Here is a 26,073-nt window from a genome sequence, read left to right as displayed (position 1 = left end):
AAAACAGCGGTTTGACGTGGTGTGCAAAGGAAACCGAAAGGCAGAAGTTTGTTTTGCATGTGCGACAAATATACAAACAGCGATCTCGGAGCAATACGCAGCACCTATGGGACTTCATGCCCAAGTGGTGGTGATATTCGACGGCATGCAGCATGTTTGTTGCATTCCGTATGTTCGTAAACATGTTGCGAGGCGCGAACAAACAGTGCGTGCCCTTCACTTAAATGAACCGATGTCATCGATGACGCAAGAACTCCGCGCCGTAGGTGTTTCTAATTTCGTGCTCGCTCGCGCGCTTGGTTCAAACTCGGCTCTCTCCACATCGTTATCGCCTGTGCGTGGTGTCGCGTCAGGCCCGCCGCACCCAGACAGCCTCTCCGGCCGAGGCGGCGGGACTATGAGCGAGAGATATCAAGGACGATGGCTGAAATAGGAGATGCCCCTTCACGGCCCCTCGTGCGAAAAGCGAAAGCGAAGCAGCTCCGGGCCGGTGACAGCGGAAGAAGGCCAGATTGCGCGTGGATCCCATCGTCGCGGTGTGGAGCGGACGAATCGCCGAAGGCATGCGGTCGCCGCTTATGGGACTGTTGCTAGCACTGCTTGCGACAACACTAGGTGAGCATTTTGACATCTGTAAGTTTACTTTGCGTACCCTTTCGACTGGCAACGACAAGTGATTACCAAAGAAAGTACCAGTCTATCTTTGAGTTGGCCCAAGTGTACTTGATGAGCGTTGGTTAGTATCATTAGGTCTACGCTATAGAAAATGGAGTACGAAAATATTCCTGGTTGGTTTTTGAACGTACAGCCTTCTCATGAAGAATGTGCTTAAGCAGAACATGTTGTTGGGTTAGCTGGTGCGTCAGAGAAAATAAGTAAATTCATGCCTAACACAGTCTGCTTTAGGTTTCGCGCAGGAATCTTCTTACTTACCATTCTTATTTTTTCTAGTCTTGACAAGTGCAGTGGTTTAGACCAATTGGTATTTCATCATTCGGTAAAGCTAACTTATTATATGATAAAAAAAAATCCATGTCAACACCCGGCCCCATTTCCTTATGCGCATCTCCTCCTTTGTCATTACTTCGTGTGCTACCTACACAGCATGATTCTTTTTTTGTGTTCCTTTGCGCGTATGGCCTTTATTTTTTCGCTCAACGACCATATTATGGAAGGGTTCTTTTACATCGATTGTTTTCTGTTCTCATCACCAATCGTAACGAGTGCACGAAGCGGGCGATAATGTAGGCATGGTTTTTGCGAGCCAATGATGAAGGTCATATACAATGAAAAATGAAAGGCTTCATTGCATAATAATGCCAATATTGCGGGCTAGCTTATCATAGCTTTTACACCAGGATATAGCAGAAGGTAGAGACTTTCCTTGATACATGGGTTGCAGCGCGACACCGGACACAAGAGGAACACCTGGAAGACAAGTGCTCTTCGTCAGTTGCTCCTTTTATTTATTTATTTATTTGTGATACCCTCAAGGTACATAATTGTACATTGCAAAGGGGAGGGGCGATAATACATTTGCATTCTCGCCCCTTGTACTCTGTCCTTCCTTTGCGCTGCAACCATAACGAGAAATTATGAACTAGTGTGATTCATATTTCCTCTAAGTGACTTTAAAGTTGCTAAAGAAGTGCAGTTTCTTTGTGTGCGGACAAGAGAATTTAAATTCATGAAACAAAGAGACATTGAGACATAATGATGATTTGACTTTATGTGCACACAATTGTTTTCGGGAAACTCATACGAACATCAAGCGTATTATGCCTGTCGAATTGCTGGCACTTGTGGCACTTTATATTCCACAAGAACTATTGCCTCGCTTCGGCAGGAAAGCATGTCGCAGTCTCATAAAGAAATGTGTGTTCGCTGCCCAAAATTAGCTTACGAAAAAGTGCAAGCGAGAAACACAAATCAGCATTGACAGCTAGCTGTGAAAAATTGTAATAGGTATTTCACGGACTCTAACTGGTTAAAAAAACGCACGTGATTTACTTGCGGGGGCACATTGCTTATTTACTTTTAGTCATTCTCATGTGTCAGCTCTTTCTATCTACTCAGAGCATGATGATGGTCCTTAAGCAGACGCATTAAACGCAGAGGAGTGATGTATGCTTGCGCGTTGCCATTTTCATAGACTCTCATCACAGTGTTTACCTCTTGAATGATAGAACGTGACTTGCCAGCATGAGCACTTGCCAGATCAGCTGACGATGTTTGCAATACGAGAGCATAGGGCGTTCGCGATAAGTAAGTGGTAAAAGAGAATTTGCTTTTTGATAACTTCAGAATGCGTTTTTTTTTTTTCATGCAGGCGATAGCAATTGTTAAATGTGCGCCGTAATATATTGGAGGACTTCCTTGTGTTCTAGGTGCGGCTTTAGAGATTGGCATGCATGAATATTTTGTTACTGGGGTCTTATCTGGTGCAATACCACTCATACGTTCTGAGCACAGAGAAAGGAAAAAACAACAACATAACACAGATAGCATGACAAATAGTACATACTGAAAGAGTGCTTCAACACAGACCCCGGGTAATGAGAGAGAGCAGCTGTTTTTTACGAGGACCGGTACACTGAAAAAAAAGTTAGTTCTTAGTGATGAGGTCCGATAGGTTCTTCAGTGGGTTAGCTGATTTATCACATGCTTTATTTGAGGTGATTATCACTCACTGTATTCTTGTTTAGGGAACATTGCGCATAGTATAGCTACTTAAAAGCGCTGACTGTGAATCCTAATTTATTTTCGCCAAGCCCATCATAAATAATCATGGCCCTAATATGCAGGGCTAATAGTCACAAAAATGTAGTTATGATTGAACTCTTCGTAGAAGCAGAGAAGCAGGGAAATGTCAGTCGTCATGTGGTACATAATAATGGAAAATTCAGATGGCCAATTGCAAACATTACTGCTGAATGAAACGCTGCATGATTTCGGTCCCTGAAGAAAGGCATGCTGAGTACCAAGAACATGGCATGGGAAACTGTCACCTAAAATATTGTTACCGATAGTTTTTAGGAGCTCGGAATAAAAGTGTAGATCTTCTAAGCCTAAACGCTCTGATTGCGTTGCTGAATTGAAGGGCCTTATTACGAAATCAATTGCATGATAATGATAGATTTTTTTCAGCTGCTTTGCCCGCTGTCATTGTCACTGTCAGGATTTCATCTTTTCTGTATCGCGAAAAAGTTGCTGTCGTGAGTGGCTCAAGTATACAGCGCACACGTGTGACAGTGGAGTGTCTCAGTTCATAGACAGCAATTTCATTTGAATAAAGTATGCAAATATTTTATTAGTGTATAAAATATGCGGTGGCCGCTGTCACCAATATGCGAAACGCAAGCGACAAATTATATTGTTACTTAGACATAATGAAAAATAGTAAATCATTTGTGTTTTAATGCACTTCATCCAAGGATCACGAAAGGATAAGCCTAGTGTTACAAGCATTTGCAACGAACTCCGTAACCAGGGCTTTTGAGAGCTGTTGATTGCTTCCGCAACATGAACTGCTCCCATTAATTTCCTTAATTTCTTTCTTTTATTCGCCGCTTTAGTATTTCGCGTGTTTCTTGCGATTTCCGGTCTTTTGTTGCATGATATAATTTGATTATTGCTGATTTTGCCAGTGCAATGGACCTTTTCAACGTCACCAAATAGAAGTTCGCATTCAAGTATTTTGCTATCTTCCAGTAGACATCCAGAAAAACTGCAGCAAGTTTATACCTTTTGAATATTATGTTTATGCCTTTCTCATTACTGCAAAGATTAGTCAAGTCCTTCAGCCATCTATATTAATTACGAATAAAGCAATATGTAAGGTTCATGTCGCGGAAATCGGTTTTGTTGCCACACGTAGTTGCTACGGCTTCCAGCACTTTTTGAGGTGGCGTATTAAATGGCTATGATGCATTTCTTAATTATTTTTTTTTCATTCTCCGTTAGCTGACATATGCACTCATTTCTGAGTGTTATGCGGGCTGCTACAATGGGGGACACGATTCCAGAGGCTGAACGAGGTGACTTACATTTGAAATTGTAATATATCGCGGAATATATCCCACAACGTTAATCGGACATAAGGTGCTGCGATTATACATGTGATTCAAGAGTAGTGTTAATCAGTGCTTGTTAATTTGGGGAGCCCAGAAAGACAGAGATTTGTGTTTGTCACTCTGTGGCTTTTGTCTATGGTAATGCATGCAGATTTGAACGGATGCGAACAAAGAGACACCCAGAGCGCGCAGTTGTCATGGTATTCGAGTGCCCCTGAAATAGAAGATAAGTCACGAGCCGCCGTTTGTTTTCTCGAGGTTTGATTTTGTGCTTAAAATTGTTCCTGATGAATTTGTCCTGCGAGTTGGCGTCAATCGCTTTCTGCAAATCTGGTGTGAAGACCCGTAAACTATGGGCTTCTGGTCGGTGATTCACTTAAGCCTTGTACCTACAGCATTCCGCAAGTTAAGCCGGCATAACATAACAATTCTATCTAAATTTATTTTTACTTCCGCGCTTTCTCAGTGGTCTGAGCAGTGCTCCCCCTATCTTATCACTTCAGAATCGCCCGTTCGGGAACGCTGAATGAAAAAAGAATGGAATCGAGCGAAATGATTTGCGAAATTATATCGGCGTCACACCTATGCTCAAGACGTTTATGTGACACTGCAGATCCAACCCATTCTCAACAACCACTGACCACCCAGCGCCCAGATCTGTGCGCCGAGAGTGAGCTGCAGGAGGCAAGGACTCTGCTGCGTAATGCCGTAGCTAGGGTGGGCACCACCGTACCCGAGAGAATTCCTGTGCCCGGTGTTTCTTCCTCCGGGTACACCCTGTACAACGGCACCCTATCACCTCTGCTTCTTACCGACGTCACCGTGACTGCACAGCAAGCCGTGTGTAGGGAAGACGTACGGCACTTCCCATTCGTCATAGGAGTGGGCACGGTGAGCAGTTCAAATGCCTGTCATGCAGACTACGTTTGCACGCGAACTGTGTGTGTAACTTGTCTTATTCTTTTGGTGCTGTACAGTACAAAAATAGCAGCGAAATTCAGAGCGAATTACATAGAGCTGTAAAAGAAATGAATGATACAGAAAAGGCACTAAGTCATGATTAATTGACGCGATTGATTCCAGAAACTCGCAATATTTTTAACTTAGCGGACAGATGCGTAGGTGTTGCATGAACAGCAGTCCGCTCAAAAATTTGCATTCTCGAGAAGGACCCTTGTATAGCAGCATATCTTGAGACACTCGAAGTACTTGCATTGCGATGCATAAAAGCGGTCATAAATTCTTGTGGTATCACTGTTGGAAGTTAGCGTGGTGCGTTATAATTGGTTTATTTTTGCCGTGTTTCTCCGTTATGCAATACGTGATACGTAATAATAGCACATCAACACTTCCACATAGCAACCCTATCAAGGGGTGCTTTAGTTCTTGTTTGTGTGATGTAATTAGTTCTCTTGTAGGAGTTTGTGCACACAATAAACCAATATGTTGCTTGCCGTTGTCATACAATCTTACCTGCTTGATCTTTTCTGCAGCATCTTCGCGAGCCTGGAGCAGAAAAATAAAATCAGGCATAATAAATTGCTTAATGTTGCTTGATTTCTCAGCCGAGTTGCCGGCTTATCTTTTGTTTTTGTTAAACTCGGTTACCCAGCTTTCAGAGACCTGTTTTTATTAAGTGGATACAGGAGTTATTTCTAGCAGAAGGCTCAAATGTCGAAGCTGTAGGGAGGCCTCATGGCGCTAATGTTGTGTGGTTTGAATGCATTTTATTAAAACGACAGTCTTAACGTTAGTTGGCGTACGTCATTAGAGTTCTTTTTTCAATTTACAGAATGATGAAATGAGCTTTCGTGCAGTCAGACAACGTTCAATTAGTACATGCGTGACAAATAACAGGAAATATTTCATTACTGCAAGCGCAACTGCGCTCTTTGAACAACTTGCACTCTTTCGAGTTTAGCGTGTCCTCAAAAAATAAATGTCATCGGACTTGCAGGCCAATCTTTTATTTAAGGCTGTACGCCTAGTACTTCCAGGTCAAAAACAACGTGGCAAAACATAAACATCGTGGCATAAGACGATTGATAGAAAAGCCGCGCACGATGTGTTTTCATGAAAGGAAACAGCCGTGTACATGGCGAATATTGTTTGGACGATATATATACCAACGGCTGTAATTTTTTGAAGTGCACGTATTGAAGCGAAAAAGAGCTAAAAGTTTGAGACAGGTTTGCTGTATGCGTCCTTTTTGATACGTCTTCGTCGTCGTCTTCAACTTCTTCGTAGAAAACTACATCATTAGCCACCTCGTTATCGTCATTGCAACCTGCACCGTAGGGCAAAAATAAAAGTTGCCTACCACCTCAAGCCAGGCTTCTTTTCGTTGGTCAATCCGGGCTGTCATTGGCAATAGGCATTTTGGCGTCCGCAACAACTCTGTGCACGCAAGAAACCTCTGAGGTAGTAGTGCGCATGCGCAGTACGCAGGAGCATGCACGACTTCTTGCGCCCCCGCAGCTTTCCAGTCTGTGAGTAGCGTCTACTGCGGCCGCTGGGAGCTCTTCCTGACGTTCTAATATGTTCAGGCTGGCCCAGGACAGCGAATTTTCCGGGATACTGTGCCAAAATGACTTCGAACGAAGGAAGCTGTGTGGGCTGGCTGCGTCAGCTCCTGATGCCGACGTGTGGCGGCGCGGAGCTACACGCGATAGAATTCCGCGCAAGTCAGCTAGCAATCCACCTCTGAACACATGCGTTCGGGTGACTGTTGTTTCTGCTTCGTGGGAGCGTACTTCACTACGCGTGCACGATCTCGCGCGGTGTACGTGGGTGGCTGGGAACTTGCAAGTATGTCTTTTTATTACCATCAAGGTGGCGTAAAGCTTTTCTTAGTGTAAGGAGGTTTGAAAACAACTTTCAACCGAGAAACACACATGATTTAAGCGCAGCGGAGCGTTAAGGGAACCGTCGAGACGAAAGGAATACCTGATCATGATGTCATCGCAAACCTTATGGAGGCACAGGGTTTTACATATTAACTGTTCAACTTTATTCCAATTTCAATGCTATCCTTTGAAAGGAAGATGAAAAAGTGTGCCCAACAAGATGAAGCAGACGAGTTAATGGTCTTTTCAGAACAATGCGAAAAGAAGAAGCCAGTCCTTCTGAGGAGAGCAAGAAACTCTATTAGGGCGTGTACGGCTTCTACTCTGTTGTGATAGGTGATTGCGCTACGTTACGACGGATTTTTATCTCTGTTTGAAGACCCAACTCTGAACGAGAAATTAGCGATTTATGGGCCAGAGTGGATTAGGAATATCTCGAAGCAGAAGGGCGCTAATAAAATTAAAGAAAATGACGTCATCTTCAAATTCGATTGTCTTCGAGGTTCCATTCTAAACGCATACCAAAGAGTAGAAAAAATTAAGACATTTTTATATCTTCTTCATTTGTCAACTGTGCTTGTGCATAAATACTGTACATTCAAAGCGCGTAAGCTTCCTTTGCAGGCATGATTTGCGTAACTCCCTTGGTGTTTTTATTGAAATTATAAACATTGGAACAGAAGGCGCTGCGTTATAGCATTGCAGAAAATATAACGCTGCCGATAGTTACACACCGTACTTGTGTCAGCATTTTCCCGTCCCATGTTGGCTTTGGATGTAACATAACTCCACCTTATCTGGTAGCCCTCCAGCCGGAGCACATTTTTGTTCAGTTGCGATACTTTCTAAGTGAGCTACTCGCATGAATCTCCTTTTGTAGCGTGTTGTTTTGGAATGGAAGAGTACTTTATCTGTCGTAAAAGTTCACCAACATTGCAGATCCACGCATACCTTATTGCTCATTCACTGTTCTCGCCCACATACGGATTGATAAACAGCCACTAAGCATAATTTGTAGTTGCCTACTGGTTAGCCCCGTACGCAGAAGGATCGCCGCGGAAAACCGCTTGAGCATGACTGAGCTGCGAGACCAACAACAATAATATTTCGCATGAGCAGCCTTTCTTTTTGATGAAAATGCATGAGGTTCCTTCCGTTTCTTTGCATCTATTTGCTACTTACACGTGAATGATTGTTTTACTGATCGTAATTTTGCAGCTGCAGTGGATACATAGTCGTGTGGTGCTTACTTGTCTATGTTCATTGAGAAGGAGGCCACATTTTGCTTGAAAATGCTTTGCTTACTGTTGGTTGCCGACCCGCCGTGGTTGCTCAGTGGCTATGGTGTTGGGCTGCTGAGCACGAGGTCGCGGGATCGGATCCCGGCCACGGCGGCCGCATTTGGATGGGGGCGAAATGCGAAAACACCCGTGTACTTAGATTTAGGTGCCCGTTAAAGAACCCCAGGTGGTCGAAATTTCCGGAGTCCTCCACTACGGCGTGCCTCATACTCAGAAAGTGGTTTTGGCACGTAAAACCCCATAATTTAATTTTTTTTTTGGTTGGTTGCCCAGTGATATACCCTAACCATACAAAAAAAGAAAAGAAAACAAAAAGTTTGTAAATCAGCATAATATTCCCGTCGTCCAAAACAGCTATTTACAATAAAAGTGAGGCTATTGAATTGCCTGCGTTGATTCCCAAAGAAATGCAATTGCCCATCACATCCAGCCCATGAATTTGCTTGCAAATCTAATTAAAGTATTTGTGCTTCATTGTTCTCTTTAGGATGCAACTATGAGAGGCATTTACCACTACCACTGCGCGGGCAACAACGTGACAACTCCTGAAGGTCGTGGCCTAGTGACTGTGACATTTTCCGGTGTCTCTTTCAACGGCAAGCTAACCCAGGAGCTGTTAGGTGGAGACGGAAGTGGCAACGTCGGCGGTAGTTCCTCCTTCCCACAGCCAGTGTGGAGCGTCGGGGTGACCCTGGGAGCGTACCCCTCGTTCTCGGGCATAGCCACGAGCCCGCAAAACTCTCAAGTGAGCGGAGTGCCCTACTTCGAAATGATGCAGGCTGCCGACCGCAGCTTCGTTCCGGTGTTCGCCAAGCTGCCGGAAACGCACGTGCTGCCAGCCCTCAAGGAGGCCCTTGGAGCTCAGTAGCTGCCCCGAACGTGTGCGACGCATCCAACAAACTTTGGTGCTTGGAGTTCGTCTATAAGTACCGCCATTGTCACAGTTTGATAACTATTCCATCGCCACCACGCCGCTCGAGCACTTGATGTTTATTTCTCGATAAAGAAAGAAGACAACTTGGAAATATAGTCGGTGCAGTTTTCGTTAAAAAAAATATTCTGCTGTTGTTCACAGAACACGCACTGACAAATAATAGAAACGAATGCTGCCAGATAAACACAGTTAGTGCTCTGCGCAGCGTACTTGTAAGGCTGGTTGGTTGTCGCGTTAGTTGCCCATCTTAGTACTGGGTAACGTTTTGCCTCCTGTTTGCTTTGTTCCAAGTGATAAATGCAATAGGTGAAAAGGGAAAAAAAAGCAGTCGTGTTTATATAGACGCTACTGCACGAAATTTTGGAGCTTATGTCATGCGTTGCACGTTAAATCATGAACTTACAACAGCAAGTTGGCAAAATTTGACCGTGTTCAGTGCAGTAGAAAATTGGAATTTGAACTTTTCTAACGCCTTTTAACAGTACAGCAGTATACTAACAGTAAGTTGCAACAAAGTGAAATAGACCAGCGTAATCTGTTGTACTCGGAGTAGCGAAAGAGAATCTCCAAGCTCACACGTTTCTGGACAGCACGTACCTGAAGTGATTGCAAAATCTGCAAACGCATCAAGGCTGCAATACGTCGTTTCGTTTTCAAATGTCTGTTTCAGAAGTTTTCTACTGCTTTATTTTAGTGAGTGAAGGAATTGCGGGCACAATTCAACGGCGACGCCCTTCCTCTGCCATTGGATGCCATAGCATGCGTAGTTGGTGGAAGAACCGACAGAGGGTGGCCCCACAATTGCAGAAGTAAGACAATCCACGTCAAAATGGCAGTCGCTGTAGGTTGGACGGGATTTGAGGCCGCGATTTAAAATAACAATTCTGCGTTATAGGGTGCCCTGAAAATCCAGTTTTTTTAGACGCAATTTGATCCATATACTCTCAGTAACAATGATAAGCTCATAATCGATGGACAAGTGTATCGTGGTTGGTTTAAGAGAAAAATCGCCATTAATAAATTAGCATTGAGCAGCCCTGCATTGTGCAGAATGGGCCAGTATCAGAAACTCTTGCAGGAATGGGCCAGTATCAGAAACTATGCAGCAGGAATCACAGCTTGGGCTTAAATATAACGTAGTTACTGTTCAATGAACCACAAAAAAAAGCGGGAATGTTCAGAGAAACTCCCGATCAGATTCAAAGCGCGGACATTACTCACGCACTACCTAACATTGAATGTTATGTTTTAGAATATGTACGTTTCCTATGAATTCAAACAATGAAGTCACGGTGTGCTCAAAAGCATGAAGATTCAAGCTTCATTATATCCGAAATTAAAAGTTATTTATTAGGCGCCCTGCTTTCTTTGACCAATGGTATTGACGATGCTTTTACATTATCTGAAACGTGACTTGCCAGGAGAGAACCATCCTTCGTTGAGATTCCTGAGGCATTCTTTTATTTTTGAATGACCAGCAACAAAATTAACGCCCACCGGAAGTGAAGCATAGTTCCACTTGTCACGCTCGACTAAAATTGTGTAGTTATTGTCGAAAACAAATTGAACTGTCTTGGACAAACTGTTACGTGGCTTCAATGTTTCTTAACGAGGCAAGCGATGTTTTAAATGCAGCCTGACTCTGTTACGATACGCTCTCAGACAACCAACGAAATATAAAGTATGGCCCTGCATGCAAAGTTCCGGTACCACTGTGACTCGCTAAATATATAATAAACATTGTGTCACCTCGCTCCGCATTTGTCTTTCTTTTGCAGTGCCATATTCTCGCCTATTTAAGTGCGAACATATGGTTTCCAACGCAGCGGGACAACAGCGAAGAGAGCGTAAGGGGTTGAGAGTCAGCTCGTTAGCAATACTGTCAGAGCATTGTTCCGCTTATATCGAAGGCGTCGGTGATAACTTGACACTATGTGCTGCAACAGGAAGCTGTGTCAGGAGCTTTTCAATTTGCTCTACTATTTTCTCATTCGCGTTTTTCATCTAATTGCAATATTTGACCAGTTGAATAAATTATTAGGAATAATTACGTAATTAGGCGGAATGCAAAAAGTACTTTGAGTATCTCCAAGGCACGGTAGACTTTACCTAGCTTTTGTCTTGCCATGTAGCATTTTCATATCTTTAAATATTGGTGCATGATATGTAGGGCACCGTGTATAAGCTCAGCAAAGATGCACAGTTTAAACTATGCAAGCAAGGCACGTGCAGACATTAAAAGAGCTGATTAGGCTGTGGCCGCGAGCTAGTTGGTACGATACCTTTATGGTGAAACAGCACTAGAAAAACCGAGATGAGAGAAGAACGCGAGGAGGAGAGCTGTGTAGTTACAGAAAAACAATTTTCACTCTGGTAAACGGACAGTCAAGGAACACTAATACAAGAATAACGTTTTTAATTTGTGGAGTGGGCTTCAAGCAGTTCAAGGGCCGCACATCCCTGCTCCTTATCACGTGAGTGTCTTGAAAGCTAGCGATAACACTGTTCTTGAATATTTCTGTGGCCTGTCCATCCTCAGTTTTATCTAATTGCTTTAATTTTACCCAAGTAACAGAATTGTGAATTTTTATTACGATATTAAGGGTAGATTTTTGGGCATGTTGATAGTTCATGTTCGTTTGTCGCTGTCTCTCGCGCTGTTGTTTTTATGACAAGCTGTTTCTTCAGCGAAAAGGCATTTCCATGTTGGCTTGGGTCGCTCCTTTCTTATGCAGAATTTTTATTTTATCTGTTTACCAAGCTTTAGGTATTGTATTTGACTCTGACAAAGTTCCTAAGCTGTTTTGGAAATCTTGACGATTTTCGTTTATTTGTAAAAAAATTCTAATTTTGTCACATACTGCTACAATGCAGGTTTGCTTTTATCATTGTTAAGACCCCTGGACAAAGCTTAACTTTCATCCATGAGCTAGCTAGAGACAATCACTAATGAAACTAGGGTAAGGGAGATCACTGGATTGGAATTGGGTCGAAATCAGCGGAAATCTTTCGGATCCATAACCAGTCGCCAAATTTTTGCTTAGATAAATAACCAAAGTTATTAATTCAACTTTATCCACTTCAACACAGTGCTAACATCCGTTTATGCGCCGACACTTGCGCATTGTTTCAGAAAATTATGAGCAGTGAAGTTGAATGTTATCAACACTAAAGTCTTAAAAGAATTTCTGAATGGTATGGCTCGTTACCCATGTGGTTAAAGAAGAATAAAGCAGTTTTAATGCGATTAGCATTATTAGGGTACTTTAGGCCCTTACCAGTGTTCGTAGGTCTGTCGGTAGGTCGGTCCGTTGTCGGTGTCACTAACGTGTTTCCGCCAAGTTGGGCCACTGGGTGTTCAATGAACTAGTGGTTAAGCATCGTGCTGCTGTGATGAGGGAATCGGGTTCGAAACCAATAGTCCGGAAAACTCGTCGGGGCTTCATTGCATATGTGGCCCTCATCATTTACCCTTTTGACACCAACTTTTGGTACTGGTGAATTGCCACTTATCGGCCGCTTTTCAATGAACCTCGTTAACCCAACTTCAATAACTGGGTATGTAAAACTGGGCATCTGTCACGTCTAAATGAACCTCTTTGGTATCAATTTCGGCCACGGGGTAAGTACTGCTCTCCTATGTTCATCTTTACCAGAAGCTTGGCAATGCGCCATTACGTATGTGGCCGACATCAATGACGAAAAATCACTTAAATTTCCTTGGTGGTCGGTGAAGTCGACTCCGCGTCATTGTTATTCGATTCATATAGTGTGCATAAATATTCAGATACATATTCACGCGGTGACTTTGCTGCAGCCGCATTGGATGGCGCAGCGCGGCCACAGGAACGCGCCAGAGAGCATCCAGTCAATACACGCCTTATACATGGCGCATTTTGGTGGTTTGTGCATTGCTTCAACATTGAAATCGTAGTGCCGTCAACAAGGATCGTGATATGGGTTCGGCCGGACATTTTCTTCCTGTCACCAATAAAAAACAACCACATTTGTATGCATACAAGATCGATGACGCAGGGGTGAAAGAATTGAGCCAACATATTTGCTGGAAGTAGTAGTTATGAGCCGGCTATCATAGTTCAAACACATGGACGATATTTGTGCAACTTCTAAGCGAAAGTTGGGTATCTGACGCACAACTTAAGTTAGAAGCCACCCCATGTGAGTAAAAGCTGCGAGTGTATCAAACTATTATTTTGCCAAGCTTGATTAGGCGCGCATTTCATGTGGCTCTTTCCCATAAAAAGACAACGACGGTCTTGAAGGGCTTCAGGGACACATGCTCTTTATTTACAAGAAATGCGGTTGTGCTTATTCCTCTTAAAATCTTATGCTTGAGAACTGTCGTCTACGAAGAACTGAAGGTGCAAGTTGTCGCAACCCTTGCGAAGACATACGATGGCATCAAACGCAGTAATAATTTATCAATTGCGGCGGTCTTCAAACAATAATGGTACAAGAATGGAAGAGACATGGCAAGTAACTTTTTCTTCACAAGTGAACTATAACGGATCTCGCTGGTGCCTTCTATGATGAAGGATCAAATCTCTCTATTGGCCGTCGAATACGCGTTGACCTTCGCAAGATAACTGGTTGATCTTGGAAATGTCCTTTCTTAGTCGAGCTGGGATTCTTTTTCTGTTCACGCCGCACTACGTTTAACGTCTGTTCCATGACCAATGCTTCAGTGACCTGTGGAAGCGATGTTCTTGTGGCCTGGCCGAGGGGTCGTTGAATCATTGGATTGGAACAGTGGTTCTCTTCCCTGCAGTTTTAATGACGATTTGGTCGAGAATTATTAAGAGACAAAGAAACCCAAAAGCATATAAAAGTAGAAGGTAGTTAAGCCGCCATGGTTGCTTAGTGGCTATGGTGATGGCATGCTAAGCACGAGGTCGCGGGATCGAATCCCCGCCACGGCGGTTGCATTTGGATGGGGCGAAATGCGACTTAGACTTATGTGCGCGTTAAAGAACCCCAGGTGGCCCGAATTTCCCGTGGGCCCCACTACGGCGTGCCTCATAGTCAGAAAGTAATTTTAACGCGTAAAACCCGATATTTAAATTTTTAGGTGAAAGATAGCTAAGTTATCACGAACGCAAGTCATTTACCTCTTTTCCCACAAGTAGAAGTACCACTAATTGACCTGTCTTAAGAGCAATGCTAAATATACAAGCCCTCCGCCTGCAATCACATCAAAGCCGTTAGTCTTGCAGCATTCTGGTTACCCGATGCCAAGGAATGACACTGTTGTTGATTTCCATTTCTCTTATCAGCCGTCTTTTCAAGCAATCTCTCGGTTGATTCTTTTAACGTGTTAGCTTACCGTGTTTGTTATAACAGTGCAGTAATGTGAATATATTCACCCCATAATTGTTTCAAGTTTCACTGAGGACCTACGTAAGGAAATATTAATTTGACTTTCTACAATCTTGAATACCCATGGTGGACAAAGAAGAAGACTCGAAACTCTGATGTATAGTTCTAAAACTCAAAGATGTGTCAACCCACTACATTGCCTCCATCTAAACAAACCATGCTTTCTTCTAGACCAATATTAACGCAGAAATCTTTTGAACATTATTCAAACAGCCAAGGCTATGGCTGCACTTACGGGGTGAAGTGTTGAAGGTATGTTGCCCGCTTTCAGGAGGTTTTAGTGTGATATATTGTTTGTTTACAACTGCATTCTACGCATTTATTGAGTTTGTATGTGTGTTCGTACCCGACTCTGTCTTCCCGCCAGAAATGGTGTAGGCATGACATATTCCCATTAGAATAGCCACTTGCTCAAGCTACACATCAAACCTTCAAGTCTTTTGGTTCTTCCTGCATGTTGGTTTTTCTCAAACTCATTCGTAGGAATACTTTTATAGCAATTTTGTGATGAACAGATTACGTTGATACAGATATAAAAGATATGAACAACATAGTGCAAAACAAAGGAAAAAAAAGCTTCGAGCAGATTAACAGGTGCAAAAACAAGCATGTCCAAAAAACGCTTGTTCCCAGACAGTAAATATTGATAGAAATGTATTATCCAGAATGTGCAGCAACATGTCAAATTTATTTTTGGTCTAAAGCAAGATCTCGCAAATGCATGCTTATGGAAAGGGCCAACATGTTTTCCTTGAAATTTTCAAAAAAGGATTGTCCGCCTATCATGCAACTGTTTAACGCAAATTTCGTGAGAAGATCGCATTTTAGAGCCAACGTATTCGAATGTAACACCTGGAACAGTTAATTACTTGGTTTACTAGAAAGAAATCCAATGTTCCCTTCGTTTTTGGGGATGCAACCTACTGCCGCGATAGCGCAAGGGGTAAAGTGTATCGCTGCCTGTTAGCAGCTGCACAAACCAGCTGTTCAGGGACGCTGGTCGCCTGGTGAACGCGTCGCAACCCGCCCTGCACTGCTGTTTTCTGCAGCTGCCGGCAGGCATCGACCCAAGTGGTTACTTGCACCATCACAGCATCAGCTCAGCTCACCATCAACGAAGGCAAACATCAGTTTCTCTTCTAACAAACCAGGTACATAACTGTGCCACGTGTTATATTCAATGTCGTAAACTACAAAATGCGATCTTTCTGCGAAGCCCTATAAAAAACAGTGCAGCGGTAAGCGCAATATCTGTTTTTGACATTTTAAGCGAAATATTCACGCCCTTGTATCGACGCTTCCTTTCTCTTTATTTGCTTTACTGCAACCTCAAAAACAATACAATGAAAAATTTACCACGCTTTTTACTTCAGACTCTGAATCGTTACAATAATTTCCAATATTAAGCAAGAACGCACAAGAGTGAAGACGCACAAAACATTTGTGCGTCTAGTGAATAGCATTTACTTTTAGCCTCGGTGTTCATTTCCACGAAGGTATAACGTATACTCGTTTGATAGTGAAGGTATACATGAATGCCCATGCAGTAGGTGAATGTATATATCAATATTGTAACCACACCGTGGCAAGCGTAGAATAAGACAATTTAAACCGTTAGCTCGTTAATGGGCGAACCTCTCCCCAGAAAAACAAGTGGCACTCAAATCACAGCGATAGCAGTGAGCACAGTTGACGACGGTCAAAATCTGGTCGGCATGACATACGCATTGGCGATTTATACGTAACTGGATGGCCGACGGTATCAGCGTAATCGCTGGTGCCTACGTGCCCTCCAGAAAGTAAAACAGTATTTGTTTCGCGCATACATGTGAACACTCAAGGTCAAGTGACAACATAGACAAGAAATATAGCCAACAATTATTTTCGAAAATGTTACAATGATTGCAGGTGCATCTTGGCTTGAAGAACGGTTCCCGGGATAAAAGGTAAACAAGTATTAAACAATGTATGCATGTCAATATATGAACCCGTACCTATTTGGTGACGTTTTGAAGTAATAGACCACGATAAGGAGAAATATAGTTAGCGCCGTGAATCCGAAATGTGGCAGCAGCCGTACAGAAGCCATTGAAGAGCCGGGTTTCAAGTAGAACAGTGCCAAAGCTATTCCTAGGCGCAATATTGTACTGACCAGGGCAGCTGCGGGGCCAAATGGTTTCACGTACAGCAGTTCCACCTGTGAAGTGAGGGAGAATATAAAGATAACATTGAAATATGGCGACAGCGGGCTATGCACTTTATTTTGCTTTCAAGTACAATTAGAATAATTGCCTTTAAACACATATTATGATACCTAAGTAGCATAGGAAAAATGAAGATGCGCTCTAAGTTCAACTGATTAAGAATATACATGCCTTAGGATACATGCGCCTTCGTACACAGGCTATTGCTCCTACCTTTTCTTTTATGGTCAATGAGCAACATTGATGACCTTAACCAGCTGACAGCGGTATAATAAAGAAAAAAAAATAATGCTCAATAGAACTGAACGAAATTGTGTAAATGCTGGACTCCGTAAGCTCAGAATCGTGTCCCCACAAGAAGTCGACAAATTCATCAGTGATACAGAAACGTTGTCACCTGAGTGTGGTTGCGCCGTTTCGGCCCGCAGCTTGACACTTCTTAAGGACCGGACATTAGAACACGAATCGTAGTTGTTGTAGTAGCAAAATTACGTGGCCAATCAAGTGCACGCGGTTCTGCTTTACGGAATCAAAATAACTTGGGGAAGGCATCGCCGTGTATTAGCAATGTTCTATGTTCCCTGATGTCCACTCTTTTTTTTGGCGGCTTTCAATATTATGGAGGCTTGCTTACCACGCACGCCACCTCAAAGATCAAAACCAAGGTAGCTGTCAAAGCACCCAGTGCGCTTGAGTTTTGCAGAAGTGGGCTTGTGACGGGACGCGTGAGAGCCAGGAGTAGAACAGCCGGTGTGATCACAAGGACGAGTCGCCTGCCCACAGCGTGCGCCTTGACGACCACGGCGCCTATGGACAATGTGTAGCCCAGCAACAGCACCATCCAGGTCACCTAAGAAGTAGAGCAAAGATTGTATGCTCGGTTGATATCTCAATGAAGCACGATCGAAAAATAACAAGCAAACGAGATAACGCATGCAGGATTGAAATACCTGTAGCGAAATAATGGGGACATCAGAAGTGTTAAGAAACAGGCATGTCCTGTTCTGTTGTGGCAGATCTGAAGGCAGGACCTAATATAACAGATTTAATTTAGGAGTTAAGGCACGTGTTTTTTTTTTTTTTCAGGTCACTTGGACCTTCAAGTGCAGTTCTACCTGTTACGTCACTTGCACGACACAGCGCACTTTGCATATGGGCAACTAAATATTTCGCCAGTTGACTTTTTTATTCCAATCAGGGCAAATGACCCTCTTGCGAAAGGCGCATGACTTTCTTGAGAAGGAATGAAGTCATATCAGCCTCGCGAAAATTCTATAATTAGCGTCGCATTCTAGCTGTCCACCTCCGAAGTTTAGTAGAACAGGCATTTGCAGTAGAGCTAAGTAAATCACAAACTACTGGATCCATATTTTGTTTAACCTGGCGCGCCAATGCATATTGTAGAAGATTATGGTGACGGATATCGCGAACGCTGTGCTAGACTAACAATTTCTGCTAAGCGAGCTTGACTTCATTAACACTCGCTTTCAATTTCACAATTGGAACTTGTGACCTAAAGCGAGCAATCAAAACAAGAGCCAGCCGGTTCACTTTGTTAGTTAGTCACCTCAATAAAAAAGACTTCTTGTGAAGTTGTTTTCCTTCTCTACTATTCTTTCACTTGAAAAGGGGGAACAGTGCTGCAAGTGGCATTCTTAAATAAGCAGATCAGTTAGAGCTAAATCATAGCAAAAATTAAAAAGAACACTCGCCATCTCGGCCGTGCCAAAGCGGATGTCCAGCGATGCAGTCGAAATCGGCCACTACAACTGCTGAGGGAGTATTCTTTATAACTAAGAAATCATTGTACTGGTCACGAAGCGAAAGATACGGCGGTAACACCCGATGGTATCAAAACCTGTGGGACCAGGTGGTGGCGCCATGTTTCACATGACCTAAAATGACCTCAAATGTAGCACGATGACATCATCACGTCAAACGTTACGTTACGTGATAACCGCACGTCACGTCACGATATCTCCTGGTGACGTAAACGGATGGCGCAATCACCTCAAACGTGGCATAACGGGATGACGTCTTCGTCAAGTTATGATGTCGCCTGATTCCTTCATGCAACGCCTCTTGCAGAAGCAGCACACAGCATGCTGCCCGCTTCCTTGCACTGCCTCCGAGATCGGCCCACATATTTGCGAAAGCAAAGGTTTCGCACGCAGGCACGAAACATCCCAGGCTACTAGAGGCTAACAGCTTAGCTGAAAAATATGCCGCAGAAATTGCCTAGTGAAACTTGTCATATAGTACGGAAGCATTCTTTCGAGACGCTCATTTTGCACACACACGTCTCTGACGTAACCGAACGCGTCTGCTCGTATCATGAGGACGTTTTCTAGGTTTCGTTTCTTGATTGTTAATACCTATTAATAAGTAAATAATTATTAAATTCGGGCGGAAATCATAATATTTAACAAATATTTGTGATTTATGGTATTTCATCTTTATTACGGATAACTCATCTCCATTACCCTTAATTACTCTTGATTGGCTAATTCGCACACAATATGACAATTTTGATTTCTCTCATTATTCTTAATTATCCTCAATTATTCATCATAACGCTTACGTATTTCCTTAGTGATCATTATCCATTAGGCTTTCTTGCCCTTCATTAGTCTGGATGAGTCTTATTCATGCTTAAATAGTAACATCGTAGTTATTGTTATTTGTCTTTTGTTAACCTTACTTACTGATAATACATCTTCAGTACCCATTGCATAGAGCCATATTAACAAATGTGTGTAGTCATACGTATTCATAGGGTATTCTTATATATACCCTCATAGGAACTTATGCATACCTCGAGCGCATCATGTCATGCTTTACATACGGACGGACGAACTCATCAACAACTGACAGATGACCCTGAATGCTTCCGCATTAAATGTCATTAGTTTATGCTGATGAAGAGAAAAGAAAGTTCATTTACGACAACTAAATAACAGGGACTCCCCCACCAATTAGTGAAGTTGACGGATCTTGCAGCTTTTCCCATCCGCCTCTGGGCAAACGCGACATCATCCCACGTACCAGCTACGTCGATTCATCGTCATTTGTGAGAAACCGAAAAGCGCTGCCAAACGATGCCGGACTACTTGGCGCGGAAACACAACTGCAGAAGCTCCACGCAGGTAACTATCCTTTCTTTGCTACATAACATTATCCGTGAGGTAGGAGGTTAACACAGAAGCTCAAGAACAAGTTAAGGACCACGGAAAGAGCAATGGAACGAAAAATGTTAGGCGTAACGTAAAAATACAGAGAGAGAGGGCTGTGTTGATCAGAGAGCAAACGGGCAAAGATGATATTGTAGTTCACATTAGGATAAAAAGGAGAAGGGCAGTGCATATAATGTGTGAGGTAGATATGCGGTGGATCGTTAGAGTTACAGAATGGGTGCCAAGTCGGGAAGCGCGGTCGACATCGGCAGAAAAACAGGTGGGGTGATGAACAGAGGAAATTCGAGGCGTAAGTTGGAATCTGCAAGAGCAAGACAGGGGTAATTGGAGATCGAAGGGAGAAGGGCCTTCGTCCGGCAGTGGACACGAAAGGAAGGGTAGACTAAGGGTGACGATGATGATGATGATGATGACTGTCCGTGAGTATAGATATGTGCCGAAAATGAAAGCGAAACTATGAGGTCAGGGCACAGTTGTTGGCTGCAGATGCGGCGCGAGTGAGTAAATTAACTGCGCCGGTTAGCGCAAGACTAAGCCCTTCGGCAACCGTTGTTAGGTGACAGCGTCTGATTTCGGGTGGTGTCCCTATATATTGTCCCAAAGGGTGCAGAGTTTCACACAACTCCGCCATTTTTACGGGCTCTATGCGAGAGCCCGGCTCACACGCACAGTAGCCCAACTTGGAACATCAATATGGTTCCGCCACCAAGGTGACACTGATTCGGAAGATTTCTTTTGCGGCACGGTAAGTCTGTCAGTCTAGCTATCTATCTTGTTACGCCGTCATGATGCCTTGATGTTGGTTTCGTTACCTATACACTGCTTTAGCTATATTTATTTTACATGACATGAATACACTGCATGTCATGACATGATCTATTATATCAATAGCATGATTGTCATGATCGAGTCTCTTACGCAGTCGGAAATCGTTGCGTTTACTAGTACTCACGTGCGGGGCAGAAAGCTGGAGGCTTACGAAAAGGGTTCTACTTATTTGAGGACGACGCAATGAGCTATGGGGAGAAGAACTACGGGTGTAATGTTAAGGGATAAGAAAAAAACAGATTGGGTGAGGGAACAAACGCGAGTTAATGACATCTTAGTTGAAATCAAGAAAAAGAAATGGGCCTGGGCAGGACATGTAATGAGGAGGTAAGTAACCGGTGGTCATTAAGGGATACGGACTGAATTCCAGGGAAGGGAAACGTAACACGGGGCGGCAGAAAATTAGGTTGGCGGATGAGATTAAGAAGTTTGCAGGGACAACATGGCAACAATTAGTACATGCCCGGGGTAGTTGGAGAAGTATGGGAGAGGCATTTGCCCTGCAGTGGGCATAGCCAGGATAACGATAATGATGATGATGAAATCGTTGTGGTCAGTTTTGGTCAGAGCGCCCCTCTTATGTTCCCGTTCCAGGATTGAGCGTAGTCGTCCCACAGCGTAACCGCGCGAACGCGCTCGTGCCATTGCTCGCGCGTTAGTCGTCTTTTTCCGCGGCTGACTCAGATGGCGCTTATCATGCAAGCGTTCCCATACTGTCCGACCCTCTGCGAAGGAGGCGCTGACGGCACCGGCCCACTGCCAGTCGGGGCCGTGATTTCCATCTAAAGTTCTTTCCCTCAATATATCGCGAAATGAAAACACGTATACAGCTGCGCTCGAATTTTGTATTAGGAGGTATGGCAATTGCGTTGCATTTTTTTAAACCGTATGATATCACGACATGCTTGACATGCATACATGGTATGAATCAAAAGATGAGAATGAAATGCATTCGTGACGTGCATCTATGGCGTGATATTATGAAGTGCATGCCAGAAATAGCGTGTACAGACTCTCAACACAGTAATGACAGAATGTACGACAACCAAACACAAGAACGAATGACTGACATATATATTAAAAGGTGAACAACCACATCGAGTCACAAATTGAAGTGCCTAGGAATTTCACTAACAGCAGCCTTTAGTTTGGTATCACACATTAAAAAGTAGTATGGACAGACATCCAGAAATTAGGACATATACAAAATTGCCTGCGTATAAAATGGTTGTGCGCCTAATATTACTCTATGCATACGGGTTGTGGGATACATATTATAGAAACTCGTCGTCAAAACCGGAGCGAGTGCAAGGACGTGCATTGCGAGGATATCTTTCTTGACAGCGACAGCAAGACGCAGTAAATTCACTCTATGTAAATGCGAATGTGCCTCTACTTAGTGTCATAAAAAAAGATAGCTTAGCCTTTTCCTCTCCATCATCAGTGGGGTAAAATCTGTTCCTAAATCCGCGTATATAAATGAATCAATCTGATAATGTAGCAAAAAAAAAAACGTGGTAGACACGTTATGGAAGAGTGCTTTCCGGAAGATTGCTACAAATACTTATTCTTTTCTCTCCGCAGTACGCGACTTGAATGAACTTCCTGCAAACATTTTAAATGCGAGAACACATGAGCAGTTTTCCGCACTTGTTTCGGAGCATTTTAAATAATAAGGCATAAATTGTTGCAATGCTGTATTCGATTGTTCTGTTCACTGTTTGCAGCATATTATTGTATGATTGTTTCCACTACTATCTTGGTCCTGATGTTAACCTAGAGTATCAGCAAATATAGTTTCAAAAAATATTATGACGGCAATGGAATGACATTTATGCAAAATGACATGATTGGTATTATGCCCACGTTATAATATGACTTCCATGAACGACTACACGAGTGTCATGACATACATGTTTATCGTGTTATGCAAGTAATTAGTTTCTTGTTATGTGCGGCTAGCTGGTGCCACTTGGTATGTTTTCGTGGTGGTGCTCGCCGTGACGTTTTTGCATTTTATGTCATGTCACGCAAGCATGTTATTCCTGTCTTGCATGTTATATCATGGCATCTCGCGCATGAATGCATTGTTGTCAGGCACGCTGACACGCTATGGAAGTCATGTTATGTATTTAGTAAAATGTAATTTATGCCACAACATAGATTACATATCATTCATGCTATGTATGTCATGTCACCACTGCGTGACATGCACGCCATGTCTGCATTTATCGTTATGCATGTAGTCTTTGCCATGCGGGGGATGTGTCATTGCATCTATGTTGTTCTTGTTATGACATTCACCACGTCACGCATGTCACTCAATGTCATATTGTGCATTTCATATGATTTGTGTCATGACAGTCATGCATCCCTGCGATTCATGTCATGCTATTCATGAAATTACACGCAATTCATGTGATTTCACGCGTGTTGCTAGAGCAACGGAATGCGATGTTGATGACATTGAGGTAATAAAAAGTTGACGTCGCGTCCGCGAAGTTGGCTTCTCTGCAACGCGTTGTAACACTGACGTCATTTAAGATAACGCGAGGATGCTTGGCGAGTAGCGGCGCGAGCTGCTAAAGGAAAATGTAGGCGTCACTCTGCTCTCTTTTGGAGCGTTTGCAAGGACACTTAATTTAGCTTGATCTCGGCGCCAAAAGCAGAAGTTGGGGCGTCTACGTAAACATATACAACCAAATTTAACAGCGCGCCACTGTAACGTTCAGCGGGCAGAGAGTTGCGAGAAGCGCACCATTTTGTCATAGGCTCCGTGGTGCCGGACGACGAAGGAGGGCGAGCGACATGGCGGGTATGAAAGGTAATTTTCGAATAACCATAACTCCAGAGAGTACTGAACGCATTGAAATAAATCTCGCGGAGAAAATAGTTCTTAACTTGTGTTCTCTCATGTAAAATTGTTTTCACTATTTCAGCAAAAACTACATCAGGACGAGTTCCCAGAAGCAGCATGGGCACGCTATCTTTACTGGTTTTTGTATTCTCTGCTTGCAAAGCCACGCGGCTATCTTGAGCTGTACTGAGAGCTTTTTCTGATTGAAGACGCACATACCAAAAGCAGCGACAGCCACATGCAATAGCGAATCAGAATGATATTAAGCGATACAAATAAAATGACCAGTTAGTGGCTCGTAACATGCATATTTGTTGCCTTTTTCCAGTGTGCGGTCTATCAATGGGAACAACATTTCTCACCTGTCTCGCCTTGTCTCGCAGAGCTACCACCAGTTTGTCTTGAAACGGACAATGCTGCAGGGGGCCAGTCGAGGCATAGATCATGCTTGTGTTGCGCCAACCATCCTCCCAGTGTCGGTCTTCCATGGATTGAGCGCCAGTTTTCCACCACCAGTACATCGTCGCGGGGCCAAGGGGGAAGATCGTGGTGTAGGATCCCAGAAAAATTGGCCTCTTTAGTGCAGGGAACAAAGGTGGCGATTTGTTTGGAAAAATAACAGCGATTCCATTTATACTACACTTGAATAAATAAAACGCGTTCAGTAAGACAATTTGGAACACTACGCACACAGGCTCACTGCGTCGCCCGTGACACGAGCCTGGTGTAAACAAAATAGCACTTACCGGCCTGTTTCCTCGGATTCTTCTTCAAGGTCAGGAATACGATCAGGAAGATTATGGTAATATTTCTCGATAACTGTAGCACATACCCACTATGAAATTGCCCATCAATTGCCGAGACTCACACAGCCAGTGCATATCAAATAGTTCGCCTGTGTTATCATTATTCTACCTTCTCATTTTTTTATCATTGTTTTCATTGCAACAAACATTATCATGTATAACGTAATGAAATGAGCTTTCTGTGATTTTTTCCCTTCTATGCTCCTTATCTTTGCCACTGGGTGCGTGAAATGAACAAGCAGCATAAAGAGAACTAAATGCATGTTTTTGGTAATTGGACAAAGGCTTGTCGACCAGCGGACAATTTAGAAATATAAACTAATAACGTACTTCGTGTTCTCTTTTCCATGAAATGTTATATAGGATGCCCTTGCTTCCATGCACAAAACCATGAAAAAATAATATTCCCACGAATCAAATGAGGTGTACTTTGGTAATAAAGTTCTAAAACCGCCACTATTATTTTAGTCCAGAAATCCAATTCTTTATCTAAAAGTGCTCAGCTAATACATTATTTTTTGTTTTAGTTCTCAAGATGCCAGTTAAAGTGTGGTAGAACTTTGAGGCCCCATTATCGTGACGAACGGTGCGTACCGTGTATTTTTTTAAAGTCGAAGAAAACCACTCAGAAAGAATGGAAGTAATATAATTTGATTACATACAGGTCCCTACAGAATAGCAGTGCGCAGCACACTCATATTGTCACGTGGTAGTGACGGTGAAGAAAGAAGCAATACGGTGGAATACAAAACTAGCTTTTATTGGGCGAACCTGTGCCCACAAAAACAGGCTACACTTATAGCACAACGATAGCGGCGAACACGGTCGGCGATCGTCGGAAAACTGATTAGCGGGTCAAGCGCGTCGGCTTTTATAGATCAGTCGTCGAATGTTCCAGATTAACTGATGGGACCCGCGTGTCTTCCACAAAGTTCTACACCATTCGTGTCACGCGATGAAATCTGATAACACAAGGTTCGGCGACAACAGACACGCGGATAGAAGCGTCGATAACTTTCCAGAAACGTCGGATACGTGCAGGCGCGTCCCTCGCTGTGAGATTACAGTTGTTAAGCGGCGAAACGTGGTTGCCCGATAAAGATAAGTACACGTGTCATTACCCCCCTCTTAAAAAGCATCGACCCGATGCTGCTAACAAAGAAAGTAACAAAGAAAAGCACTCGTAGCAAAGAAAACAACACACTAAGGAAGTTCATCAGCGTCCGTAAAATGGTTTAAGGCGCACCACGTGGACCACTTCAGATCGTGCGCGGCGCCGCTGTGAGTGCGAAATGCCGTCTGGCACGACCTCATAGTCTAGTGCGCCAATACGTCGGATGACCTTGTAGGGTCCGAAATAGCGTCGCAGCAGCTTCTCACTGAGTCCTCGCCGGCGTATCGGGGTCCATACCCAAACACGGTCGCCGGGCTGGTACTCGACGAAGCGTCGTCGGAGGTTGTAGTGTCGGCTGTCGGTACGCTGCTGGGTCTTGATCCGTAGGCGGGCGAGCTGTCGGGCTTCTTCGGCGCGCTGGAGATAGGTAGCGACGTCAACATTCTCTTCGTCAGTTACGTGCGGCAGCATGGCGTCAAGCGTCGTCGTCGGGTTCCTGCCGTAGACCAGCTTGAACGG

The 26,073-nt window shown here is 43.5% G+C and overlaps 2 protein-coding genes across 3 annotated transcripts; one reads left to right on the top strand and one right to left on the bottom strand.

The window, feature by feature from the left end:
* The first annotated feature begins 415 nt into the window (after positions 1 to 415).
* LOC126545550 (uncharacterized) lies at positions 416 to 10,908 on the top strand. Its single transcript, XM_050193467.3, has 3 exons — positions 416 to 615; positions 4,687 to 4,964; positions 8,708 to 10,908. The coding sequence occupies exons 1-3, from the start codon at positions 564 to 566 to the stop codon at positions 9,086 to 9,088; spliced, it is 711 nt and encodes a 236-aa protein (XP_050049424.2). The 5' UTR covers positions 416 to 563; the 3' UTR covers positions 9,089 to 10,908.
* Positions 10,909 to 13,450: 2,542 nt separating this feature from the next.
* LOC129388263 (uncharacterized) lies at positions 13,451 to 24,197 on the bottom strand. 2 transcript variants are annotated; one of them, XM_055078408.2, is made up of 4 exons: positions 23,997 to 24,197; positions 17,390 to 17,605; positions 16,704 to 16,748; positions 13,451 to 13,937 (listed from the first exon to the last, which is right to left on the bottom strand). In XM_055078408.2, the coding sequence occupies exons 1-4, from the start codon at positions 24,153 to 24,155 to the stop codon at positions 13,857 to 13,859; spliced, it is 501 nt and encodes a 166-aa protein (XP_054934383.2). In that variant the 5' UTR covers positions 24,156 to 24,197; the 3' UTR covers positions 13,451 to 13,856. The 2 variants fall into 2 exon arrangements, with proteins under 2 accessions (XP_054934383.2, XP_054934382.2); XM_055078407.2 differs by lacking the exon at positions 13,451 to 13,937 and having other exon boundaries at positions 16,396 to 16,748.
* Positions 24,198 to 26,073: the final 1,876 nt, after the last annotated feature.

Source organism: Dermacentor andersoni, chromosome 10, assembly GCF_023375885.2.
Source record: "Dermacentor andersoni chromosome 10, qqDerAnde1_hic_scaffold, whole genome shotgun sequence".
Classification (NCBI taxonomy): Eukaryota; Metazoa; Arthropoda; class Arachnida; order Ixodida; family Ixodidae; genus Dermacentor; species Dermacentor andersoni.
This window is presented reverse-complemented; position numbering and strand designations above follow the sequence as displayed.